The sequence below is a fragment of the Tyto alba genome, unplaced genomic scaffold, assembly GCF_018691265.1.
Source record: "Tyto alba isolate M040663 unplaced genomic scaffold, T.alba_DEE_v4.0 Super-Scaffold_13, whole genome shotgun sequence".
In the NCBI taxonomy this organism is placed as follows: Eukaryota; Metazoa; Chordata; class Aves; order Strigiformes; family Tytonidae; genus Tyto; species Tyto alba.
Window position 1 is genome coordinate 44,722,074 of NW_024881275.1, and position 12,476 is coordinate 44,734,549.

The following is a 12,476-nucleotide window of genomic DNA, read 5'->3' on the forward strand; positions in this document are numbered from 1 at the left end:
GCTGCTGTCTGGGTGTATGGGCCAGCATCCTGACCTTGTGAACAGCCTCCTAATTTTGAAGAATGTTGCAACAGAGCTGAGAATGGTAGTCTTGAAACTGGCTACAGCTCCTAAAAAAATAGGTTGTTCTCAGCTATTGCCCATATATCTTAGGCTCTTAGAGCTGAAAACCAACTCTTCCTATTGCCATTGGAGATCTTACTCTTAACCTCTCCCAGACTGCATTTGCGAGCTAGGGGAACTCTAGGACATTGATGGATCCTCTGAAACAATGCTTAAACCTGTTAAACCAGGACGAGATTTCAGAGGAGTTGAGTTTTACAGTGAGGATGATGGTTTTTTTGTCAGTCTTCTGAAGATTACGTATCAGGTTTGAAGATGTCTGAATCTATCATGCATGTTCTGTCAAAGTAGCTGTAGGATAACTTACTGAGCAGCAGAGGTGCATTCAGATCCTTTGGCGATGCCACAAACACAGTAGGCTAAGTGTGTGTCAGTGAAAAAGTAATTTCTGCTTGCAGTTCTGTCATGATCTTGGATCTTCTTAGCTATTTTTTGGTACTTTCTGACATCTTCTGTGTTGGCTTCCCATCAAGTAGCCCAAATGTCATGAAACTGCTCATAGTCTCTGTTCCACACTGATATTATTGGTTAATTCACAATGAAGGCCTGAGGCATCACTTGTTTTTGTGAGGTTCCCATATCTGTGGGGTTTTTTTCCTTATTAACATTTCCCATTTGGGCTCTACCTGAAGATGTCAGGAAGGGAAGGCCACTTAACACAAGATGGCAGAAAAGTAACAGAAGGTCTCTTCTCACCATGCTGTTATCATGTCTGCACAATCATTCATCTACTTGATTTACTGTTAGAATACCAGTCCTTGAGCTGGATGTGCTGGTGATAGTTCTCTTCTATTTGTACTTACTGAAAATGTAACCCAGAAATAGTTTGATCCTTACCCTTTTTAGCACAAGAAGTATGGTCTAGCCTTTGCTTCCCACGAAACCATCTCCTTGCCTGCTGTGAGTTTGGGCTGCATTGCGAAAGCCTGGTTCAAAGCTCAGCCTGACATGTGCAATTCAAGTGTAACTTTGTACTGGATAAGTTCCAACAGCACTGGGGCAGGGGGGTGGGGAATGAGTTTACAGTGGGAGAGGAGGAAAGAAAAATCATGTTCAGGGGTCACTGTGTAAAAAACGTTTATTTCTTCCTGCTGTCTTGCAAATGAGGAGACACCTCAAACTTGCATGCAGAGACTGGTCAGCTGTTGGTAGCTTCCTGCATTGAAAGTGGACCATAAAGGTGTGGAGTGTGGTTGACAGTGAGATGGAGTTAAAGTTTGGTTAGTTCTTTCTCAGCAGATTTCCTGTTGACACGGTGTAGATCTCAGTATTTAATGGTATCTGCATCATCAGCCAACTGGTATAAATTAGGCATGGTTCAGGGATTAGCGCCAGTAAAATTAGGACCAGTTTGTTCTTGGCCAAGTGCTGCCTCTGAATTTACCTGCTGTGTGCAAATGGGATGTTCTTTCTTCAACTCCAGTTAGAGCAGAGGTGGCAGAGGGGTTGGAGGTTTGAAGATTGATTTTGCTATTTACCAGGCTGGTCTAGTAGTTGCAGCATAGAAGTGGGTGAGGAGACTTTATTTTTCAGTATCTTAGTATGAACCTGAGTAAGGCACATCGTCTTTAGTGCACTCTTCTGCAAAGGCCACTGTGGATGAATAGCACTGTCACAGGAAGGTCAGGAAAGCAGTAGGGTAAGGAACCTACTGACCTTTAGAAGCAAAAGGAAGAGAATTCAGTTTTTGTTGAACAGCACAAGAGGCTGGCCAGGGAGTCCAAACTCTCTATTGAAATGCTACTGACATTTTGAGCTTGACCCCATGCAAGCCTCTGGTGAAGCAGTTGCCTGCTGTCTCTTACCAGGTAGCATTTCAGTGGCTGCCATGGTGCAGCAGTCTTCAGCTGTAAAGGTGCAACTGTCAGTCCAAGCTGCATTCCTCCTTTCTCTGTCCTCTCTAAGCCTGCCAGTCTGCAAAGCTAGATGTGTATGCAGAGTCATACAGTGCTGTGTACACAGCCCACATGTGGTTGGTTACCTTTGATTGTGGCATGCAGAAGAGGACCTGTGTATGCAGGTGGCCAGGCTCCCCCTTCAACAACAGGGCCATTAGGGCACTACTGCCCTCCCCAGTGTGGTGTGGCTGGGGCTGATATTTCTCTGAGAAATCCAGGGCTTGATTTCATGGGCAGCATTTCCTCACTGGTTCTGTAGCGGTCACTGTGCTTGCAAGAAGCTGTCTGGCCACCTTCATCACCCCAAGAAGCCTCCACAAGCACAGCTGACATTGTTCTTCCCCAAACACTGTAGTGGCATGTGTGAGCCAACAAAGGCAGGATGCAGGAACAACCACAAAACCAAGGATGAAATGCAAAGACTAATTCTCATTACATTGTGACCTGGGGGATCTCCACAGCAGCGTCCGGGCAGAGGCATACAGGCAGGGACCTAGGCACTGTGGAGCTCAGTCCTTGCTTAGCCAGAAAGAGGAGGAGAAAGAAAAAAATCTCAGACTTGCTGCTTTCACCTGTATATGTCAGAGATTTTTGCAAGCGTAGTTTTCCACCATGCTTTGGCCTTTCCCACAGGAGGGCAGAAATCTCAAGCATGTTTGATAAGGTGCCTCTATCACAGGCCTATGTTATCTAAATGCAGACATTCTACCCATCAAGCTCGCAAAACTAAGCAGTAATTGGTATGATATATGTGTGTTTTTGACACACCGGCTGCAAGTTATTGGGTGTGTCTACAATCTCCCTTGACCACCTTCTGTTGTATTCCCACATGGTAATTGTTGGGGTGCGTGCTCCTTGCCTACAGGCAGGGTGGCAGGGGGCTGCGATACGTGCCAGAGCACGGTCATTGATGCTGATGAAGGGAATGGCTTGTGATTTCACAGCCACCTTTCTGTCAAGAGGAGGAAAAGTCCTGCTATGCTGTCCTGGCAGCAGCTGTGAGGGGACCCTGAAAAGGGAGGGACTGGACAACTTCTCAGTGTCCTAGCTCTGAGCATCTCTGACCTCTGGGAGCCAGACCACTGTTCAATGCAGAGGGAAGCAGGCTGTCACTGTTAATGGCTCTGTGTACTGTCACCACATTGTTTATTGTAAAAACAGAGACAAAAGATACTAAGACATCCTCCTGGCATCTTTGTTAGCATGGTCTCAGTGGAATTTTTTAATCCAGTAGTCATGCAGTATGTGCATGAGAATAACGGGTGGAAAACGATATCGCTAACTCATCCTGAAGAACCTGGTGCTGTTACCAGGAGTCCCTGGGAGAATCTGATGCTTAATTTTTATGTCTTTCAGATAGGGTTGCCATTTGGTTGGATGTCAGCCATTAAGGGTATCTGTGAAGAGACATCCTAGATGGCTTCCTCTGCTGGATCAAACGGCATTTGTTTTAATGCACTGTTCTTAGTGTGAGATGATTTTGAGGTATAGTAGTCACCTAGAAGTCTCACCTCAAAGTTTGCAAGGAGTGCTTTGTGCTGAGTGTTAGGAACCTAATTTTAGCTGTTAATTGTGTAACAAGGGAAAACACGTTTGTGTGAGGATTCTTTCTTCTACAACAGTACAGGTCTTATCCAATCTGGCTTGTAATAAGAATGATGTAGACATCTTATTAGAAAAGGTGGGGTTTTCCAGGAAAGAAGGGGGAAAGATTTCTCTCTACTTGACCCAGAAAACACTCTGGTTTTCCTCTCTTAAAGGAGCAAAAATGGAAGAAGTAGCAGCATAAAAAGCTTTTCGTTTTTCCTTGTCTCATGGCTTACCTAAAATGCAAGTTTGGGCAGCCTCTCTGGAGTGGGAAAGGAGGGGTTTGGCTGGTGAAGGTCAAGCCTGGAAAACCTCAGCTTCTGTCTCAGAAGCTCTAGACTGAAGTGTTGCTTTGCCCACATGCTTCTATGGGGCACAGGACATCTCAGTGAATTTTTCTGTACTTCAATTCTGTGTCCAAAAAAATGTTTGGCATTTCATGGCAGGTCTTTGCTATATTCTTGTCTAATCCCTCTAAATTACTGAGTTATTTGTGTTTTTACCTGACACTCACTGCATATCTGTAGGTACCTTGGACTAGTGGGTGCCTACCTTTGGGAACAAATGTATATTAGAAAAAAAAAACAGTAAGTATGAGTTTAATATTAGTAGCTCTGCTTTGCTGATACCGATATAATTCTGTAGCACTAAAGGTAAAAGATTTGGCATAGCTATGCACCGGCACAATTTCCATGCCTGATATGTTAGGATAGAAGCTCAGTGGGTTACTGTGAGAATGGGATGCAAGTATTTCCCACTACCTCTAAAATACAAAGCCAAAAATTCAGCTCATTGCTGGGGAGATTTATTGGGAGGTTTCTTTCAGTTAGGGGACAAAAAGAACTATAAAAAGAAGACAAAAATAACCCTTTAAGCACATCCAGTTTAGTCCCATAACTGGCACGTATCAATAAGAAAAGCCTGTAATTCTTTGCAGATTATCCTCTGAAGCTGGAGGAACAAACTTCTTGGTCCTGGAATGCATAGCTAAAGCAAAGTAAGGCAGTGCTTGCAAAACTGTCCTGGTTTACAAGTGGATTGTCCTGGAACCTCTGTTCTGTCCTGTATTTTGAATATGATGTCTTAATACTCTGTCTTTATTGTTTCCAGTTCCAGATGCTGATCGAAGTTGCCTGGCCTCTGTTTATCTTCTTCATCCTGATCTCTGTAAGACTTTCATATCCGCCCTATGAGCAGCATGAGTGTAAGTACCAAACACAGCAGCTGCACCCAGAATGGTTGTCGTTTCATGGTTAGAAGGTAATAATGCAGCTGGCAAGATGCAAAGAGCAGAGGCAGTGGTTGCATACTTCAGTCAGAAATCTTCAGGGAAGTTTTAATGGCTTCTTTCCTTTCACCTTGGGGCCTGCAGTGTGTTCTGACATCTTAATGTTGCTCCAAGACTGTACACTGCTGCTATTTTTCTTGCTGTTTCTCATTTTTTGCATTTATAATGTATTAGCTGAGAATTTGCTGTAGAACTGTGACAAGTTTGCAAAACCCACACAGAACACAAGTCTTACTTCTCATCGATGATCTGTATGTGACTTAGCATAAAAAGAAAGCAGTCTCATTTTCAGGCAGTAATGAGGGTTAATGTCTCGCATTTAAAGAGCACAAGAGCAATTCCATTCCTTCTAACCATTAGACTGTCAGCTCTGTATTCAGTAGATTCAGCAGTCAGACATTTGCGGGGAAAAACTATTATACTTTTCTCTTTACATCCTAAATGGGCACATTTCTGCATTTCTTTCAAAGGAAGCTTGGTCTTGCTCTGCAAATGACAAACTTTAGGCCTCTGCTAATAAACAAGTCATGCTTCCTAAATCAAATGACAACCAACAATGTGCTTAGTCTTACTGTGACTGGTGACAGCCTCATACTGCAATTAGCTGACTGTGGAAGAGCTCTTTGTTTATCTTTCCTTTGCCTGATTACTGCAAGGTAAGGTGTAAGGGTCAGCACAACATGATTCTGGAGGGCCCTCTCAAGTGTTTCATTCTTAAAATAGGTAAAGAAATAGCTCTTACAGCACTTACCGTGTGATTATTTGCAGTGGCTGGGGCATTTTGTGCTTCTTGCTAGGCTTTCAAGCTAGCAAGGGTCCTTTCAAAGCTGAAGTGTTAATGTTTGCAGTTTCCCATTAGACTTTGGACACTGCTGGTCCCATGTACTGCCCAACTCACTTTTTACAGTGCTTGGCAGGGTAATTGAAGCTTCCCTAAATTAAATCTCATACTTTGTTGCATGACATTGGAATTGCTTTTTCTGACCAAATGTTACAGTGGCATTAAGGGAGATACTTGAATAAGGACATGAAGCTGAAGAGAAGCTATAAGCATTCTACTCAGCTGATATAAATAACTATCAGCCTCAGTGGTAATTCATCTCGGCTGTGGCAATGCTGTATATAAACTCAAACCTATCAAGAGCTGCCTTTTCATACAACTGATTAGACCAAGCTTGTTAGTCATTAGCCTCTTTGTAAATCCTTTGCTCTGGCACCCGGGTGTCACAAGCAAAGTTTTGAGTCTTTCACCTGTACCTCTTTTATGGTTAACTCCTCCCCATTTTTCTATAAGCTTCTGAGAACAGGTAACTAAATTATTTCATTTAAATCTGGATTGATTTAATTGAACATTCACTTACATGCTGACAGATATGGATGTGGTGTATAGTGGAACATTTTTTTGCTGAACTCTGAGCAGAGATAGAAAGCAAGAAACCTTGAGTTCATGGTGAACTGTGTAGCAATCCCGTGGATGCCTTAAGGGAAACAGGATTGTTATCTGTAGTGGCAGTGCTGTATGCTGTTATGAAATCACTTGCAGGTAATGCCTGATGATAGCAGTAACAGAGCTGCATGCAGGTGCTTTGTAGCCTCCAGATAGCCTCTGTATTTTAACGGTGTAATCTTTTCCAACAAATAGATAAGATTTTCAGTTTTCTTTTTCTGTTTGAGAAGAACCACCAAGGATAAGGATGTTTCTGTGGCCAGACTTCCCAGTCAGGATTTTTTAATTCTATCAGCTTGGCCAAGTGTGAGGAACCTTTTTCTGAAAACACGGGAAAATTTTGCTAGCTGTTAAGTGACAGTTACATGGCTTTTACCAGATCAGCCAGAGAAGGTATCTTAGAATGCAATGGAGCAAGATTGCTGACTTGGGTCTTGTAGAGCTTGACATTTCTTTTCTGTTCCTGTGACCCTTTAATGTATTCAAAATGCACTTCACCTGTGGGAAGAAAAAAAAAAGTTGTCAGAAAGTGACTTTAACTTCAGCTGAAAAGCTGGATGTTTGCAGGAAAGTCATTGAAATGGTGTGCTGTTACACTGTGTTTTCTGTGTAACTTATCTGATTTAAAACTGACAGATTCCTGCTTTACTCTTTGAGAAGCTGCTGTTACATACATCAGTGTATGTAAAAAGCTGCCATGAGTTCCTGTGCAACCTTCCTCTGCTCGTATTGCTTTTAATAGTTTGAGCTCATAGCCATGTAAAATAAGACATGGAGAAGAGAGAAGGTGGTTCTCTGGGAAATTTTACTAAATGAATTTGAAAGTTTTAGCATTTTTTCTCTTCCCCCAACCCCAAGCCTCTTAGCCAAGAAGAACAAAAAAGCAAAATGAAACAAAAGTCAGATATCTCAGGTAAATAGCTTTCCTATTTTAAACAGAACTGGGAACAAACAGTCCCCTGGGTACTGGAAACAATGAACTTTCAGTTCCTTCACCTTTCTCCTGGACAGAGTCCTCGGATTTCTCCAGGGAGGGCTGATAAGATCCTCATCTTCCTTCAGCCACCTACATTAACCAGCTGTGCTGTAATTCAGCAGCTTTGACTTCTCTTCCTCCTGGGGCTTTATTACTTTCATTGTGGCTGTGGTGGTAGGGAGCCAGCCCTTCATGTGATTGCAGGCACTGTGGGGACAAGGTGGGCACCAGAGCGGAGAATGTGCATCTCATGGTCAACGTCATGAGTAGCTGCTTTGAGTAGCTGTGAGAGATACTGAGGATGGGGCATAACCTTCCTCCATGCTTCCCTCCCTAGTGTGGGAGTGAGGAAGTGAGTTCATTTGCAGAAAGCAGCAAGTCGGCTCATCTAAGGTGCAGGATTATACAGGGGAACCCTTTCTTCACCTGCCATTGAAGGGTAAGGGATTCACAAGACCCTGAGTGGCATACTGGTAGAGATCAGCCATGAATAGTTTGTTACTACTTTAACTCTTGACCAGAATGCAGAACATAAACAGGATGTAAATTCTGGGCTATGACTTAAGTAGGTGTTCAGTAGCAAGAGTTTGTTTCAGCAAAAAGATTTGAAATATGGCAGGCAGGTGCCTAAATGTTTTAGGAACTCTGAAATTTTAAGACCATTTGGAAATCAAGTCAATATGGGACAGCAGTGATGTACTTATCTCATGGAAAACAATGTAGGCATCCACCCCACAACTGCTGACCCTTTGCTTGGTGTTTACAGTGTGTGTAATTAAGGTGAGCAGATTCTGAAAACCTAAAGGACTGAATAGTAGTATGATGGGTCTTCAGAACCTAGACCCCGACCAGGGCTGTCCGTATAACCTCAAGCCAAATTCTTGTTAGTTAAGCATGCAGATCCAGAGAAGCACAGCTGGTTAGAAAGCATGTGTGTACATGTGCTCACCAGTGCCAGCCTTTGGAGTTGCCTGCTGTTGGCATTCCTCAGCAAGAAGTACTATATCCCCATCAGCATGGCCAAAACCAATTCTGCAAAGATGAGAATAGTAAAGAGCTTCTCCTACAGGCTTAACAAGGTATAGTTTCTCAGTGGAGGAGGCTAGAGCTGTGTGGGGCTCATGAGCTCAACAATTCTTAGTGTTGGCTGTTCTGGTCTCACAATCAGTTTGGGGCAGTAACCAATGCAGAATTAGCATTGCCCTTCATAGGCAATGCTGTGTGTCCTGTGGTTCTGTCTCCTAACTCTTGTGTTTCTGTTTTAGGCCACTTCCCAAATAAAGCTATGCCTTCAGCAGGAACTTTGCCATGGATACAGGGGATCATCTGCAATGCCAACAACCCTTGTTTCCGCTACCCAACTCCAGGGGAATCCCCTGGTATTGTTGGAAACTTCAATGCCTCCATGTGAGTCTGCGTGCTTGTCCTGGGTTGAGTGAGTGGTGGGGTTTTTTTGGTGGCAGGGGAGGGGGCTATCGGGGCGGCCCCCTGTGAGAAGCTTCTCGAAGCTCCCCCAGCTCCACGTCAGCTCCACTTCTGTTTGGGAAATTGATCCAATCAGCTGCGCCTCTGCAATAACGTATTTAAGAAGGGACGTGGTGACGGGCAGTCGGACTTGTGAGGAGGAGTTGCTGCAGCTGCATGAACACCAAGGTCAGTGGAGGAACGGAGGAAGAAAGGAGGGGGGAGGTGTGCCGGAGCAGACACCCCCCTGTATCCTGTGGTGAGACGGCAGGGCGGCCATGAAGATCTACAGTGGAGCAGACATTGATTTATGGCCTGTGACTTCTGCTCAGATGATCAAGGTTCTGTACCCGAAGAAGGCCGGGGTCTCATGGGAAAAGGTAGCCCTGCTGCTGTAATTCAGTGCTGGGAGGATTTCAGGATGCGGGGGTGTCCCATGCTGGAGCAGCTCGGGAAGGGCTGCAGCCGTGGGAGGGAATCCAGTCGGAGGAAGTTAGTGACCCATGACGGAGCAGTTTGGGGAACACTGTGGCCCATGGGAGGAACTCATGTCGGAGAAAGTTTGTGGAGGACTGTCTCCTGTGAGGGGGACCACGGTGGAGCAGGAGGAACAAGTTCCAGACACTCCCCTCACCGAAGATGAAGGAAGCGGCAGCGCTGACTGCACCCCCCCATTCCCTGCCCCTGCGCCACTGGGGGAGGAGGTAGAGATATCGGGAGCAGAGCTGAGCCCGGGAAGAAGGGAGGGGTGGAGGGAAGGTGTTCTCAAGATGTGGCAATGCTTCTCACTGTCCTACTCTGTTAAGTGTTGTTAGTGTCTGTAATAAAAGTATGTTCTTTTTTTTCTTCCCCTAACGAGTCTGCCTTTTGCTCGTGACCATAAAGGGGAATTTTCTCCCCATCCCAGTCCTATCTTGGACCCCAAGCCTGGCTCTCTGTCCCTTCTCATTGCCGGAGGGGAAGGGAGAGAGAGCTGCTGCATTGTGGTTGGCTGCCAACCAGGCCCAAACCACGACAGTGCTTTTTCCTCATCTCTGTTTTTGAGGGAACATGTAGAAAAGAGGTATTTGGAAGCCACCAGCTAGTTGTATAACCCTATACTATTCAGCATTTGGTTGTTTTTGCTGCCACTGAAGTACCAAGCTCCCAAGATACCAAGTTCACAGGGGCTAGCAGGGAGCTGGCAGGTTTGCAGTATCCCTGAGTCCAAGCAGTCAAAGCTCGTGGTGAATGAAAAGCTCTGCCTGGGTGAGGACTGAGTCTATTCTCTTATTCCTTGTTCAGAATTTGGCCAATAAAAATATTAGGTGTCAAGTTTTTTCAGAGAGCCTCTTTCCTTGGTTGATGAGCCTCTGAGATGGACAATGTAGAGTCAGAGGCAGTTGAAGAGCAAGTCTGGGGCATACTCCCTGACATTTGTCATTTATTACTGGCTAATGTGTTGCAGAGAGCTAAATTTATGGCCAGCTTCCTTATACTTTGCCTTGCTTGCTGCACTCATACCGTCAGGCCAATTAGGTTTAATGAAGAGTAAAATGTGTCTGCAACCTGGAGAAGCATTTGAAAGGAGCAAGGACATACTTAAATTATTGTGCCTCTAAGAGGAAGCAGGTTACAGGCAGCAGGAAGGCCTTCTCTGTCCAGTCTTAAACACGTGCTTTCAAATGTACGGAGGTTCCCACTGTAGCTTCATTTGACCTTGCATTAGCGGCCACCTTTTATTAGTCTCCTTGGATTGTCCCAGGGTGGTCACTGAAGAAAGGGTTGTACTGGAGAGGGCAGTGGCATAACTGAAAGCAACTGGAGTTTGGAACTGGGATGTAAAACTCTATCTGTGGATGCTGGCTCACAGACCTGATGACTGCTGGCTGTTTTTGTGTTTTCTTGTCACCAGTGTTTCCCGCCTGTTCTCAGATGCCAAGAGGTTACTCTTATACAGCCAGCAGGACACGAGCATAAAGGATGTCCAGAAAGTCCTGGGAAAACTGCGCAAGTTGGGGAACTCCTATGGCTCAGGTATCGGCATGGTGGAAAGAGCCACCTACACCTGCCATTTCTGGTCAGGTTATTCCTGCATGTGTGTAAATTTCTCAAATATGCTATCATGGGAATGTGTGCGGTTATAATTTACAGCTCAACAAACTCTTTCCAATTCTGCAGAATTACCTTAAGCCTCTCCTGTGTCAGAGCTCTGAGTGCTCTGTAACTTCTTTGGTGGAAGAGAAAAGGGATGGTCTGTAACGCCAAGAATAGCAGCTGGTTTGGATGTGAAATTAAAATCCTCAGTCCACTGAAGTCAGTTAAAATGCTGGCTTTCTCAAAGGAGTCCAAGTAGTGTGTCTTTTTGGAAAACACTAGTTATTTTGCTATTTTGTCAGTGAAACAGTGAATGCAGTATAGCTACAACTTAGTGCTCTACCACCTAAAGTCCAGTGGGAAGTGTGCTGGAAGCATGTAGGTGAGGAAAAGCTGATGTTGGTCTTCAGTTTACGAACTCAAAGCTGGTTATTATCTGACAATGACATCTCAATGTCTCTTCTTACTTTTTTGTTTCTATATGACTGTTTGCTGTGGGATATTTAATTCTCTACCATTGTCTGGCAGGATTCTGAACAACAGGATCCAAAAGAAAATATTTTGTCCTGGGGGCTCACACAGCCCATTTGTCATGAAAATAGAGAATGCTTCCATGTTTAGCTTGCGCAAGAAGTTCTGGTGTGCTTTCCTGTCCCATGAAGATGAATAAGTGACTAGTGTGACATCACATGGAAAGCTTGCAGCAGAGCTGGGACAAGAAAAGGCTCTGCCCAGTTTTGGGAAATGTGGCAGATCTCTTGTTATTGCCAGGTCTCTCTGACATGGCAACTTATTAGAGTTTTGGGGTACTCTGAAATATTATTTCTGTTGGCTGATATGTTAGTGCTGCATGTGTCTATTGGAAGTGATAGAAAGTAATGGTTTAGAAAGAAATGGAGCAGGGAGGACAGCCACTGAGTGTCTTCACTTACAGCTCCTATCTAGGCAAGTGGAGCTCTTTGAATGTAGGTGGTATTTTAGTGTTTTATGAAAGTTGGCCCTGGTTTTACAGTTGTGGTCATTCTTAGCTCTTTTCATCTTAGTGTGGCTCAAGCATGCTCCAGGAAGAAAAAAAACCTGACCTGGTGTGATGTGAATAATTTCATATCTGATGAGCACACTTTAAAGCAGAGATTGTGGTTTTGCATCCTTTCCTGTGTTGCTCAGTATATTTTTGATCACTTTGAAATAATCTGTATTGCTAGTGACAGGTTGGCAGATGTACAGACATGAACTCTGCAAGGGATTTGTCTTGGATATGTAACGCTCCTCTCTCCCCTTCAGGGCTGTGCAGAATTCTGATATGATCAGATCTGCAGGTGATACTGTGGTCTATTGACTCTTTGAGCATTAGTTGAGTCTTTTACTTATACATAAGGGATACCCTTTCTTGCTGGGCTCAATATCTGTACTGCCAGGCTACCCTCTTGACTCTGAGAACTGGTAAGTGTCATTGTCATGCTCTTATCTAAATCTGCAGCAGTTTTAAGAGGGAGCAGATGCAGAGTGAACCCTTTACAGATGTGGACACATAATGAACATAGTCAAAATGAGCTAAGATGACTGTTCCCCAAGGAGAGATTTAATACTGCTTTTCATGGACCTCTTCAAACCCTT

The 12,476-nt window shown here is 44.4% G+C and overlaps 1 protein-coding gene across 4 annotated transcripts in view; it reads left to right on the forward strand.

The window, feature by feature from the left end:
- ABCA1 (ATP binding cassette subfamily A member 1) overlaps positions 1 to 12,476 on the forward strand; it is a 99,002-nt gene that overhangs the window by 17,951 nt on the left and 68,575 nt on the right. For all 4 annotated transcript variants that reach the window (XM_042787638.1, XM_042787637.1, XM_042787640.1 and 1 more), the window contains 3 exons: positions 4,719 to 4,812; positions 8,585 to 8,726; positions 10,678 to 10,799. In XM_042787638.1, coding sequence (XP_042643572.1) covers positions 4,719 to 4,812; positions 8,585 to 8,726; positions 10,678 to 10,799 — 358 coding nt within the window. The remainder of the gene's footprint in view (positions 1 to 4,718; positions 4,813 to 8,584; positions 8,727 to 10,677; positions 10,800 to 12,476) is intronic.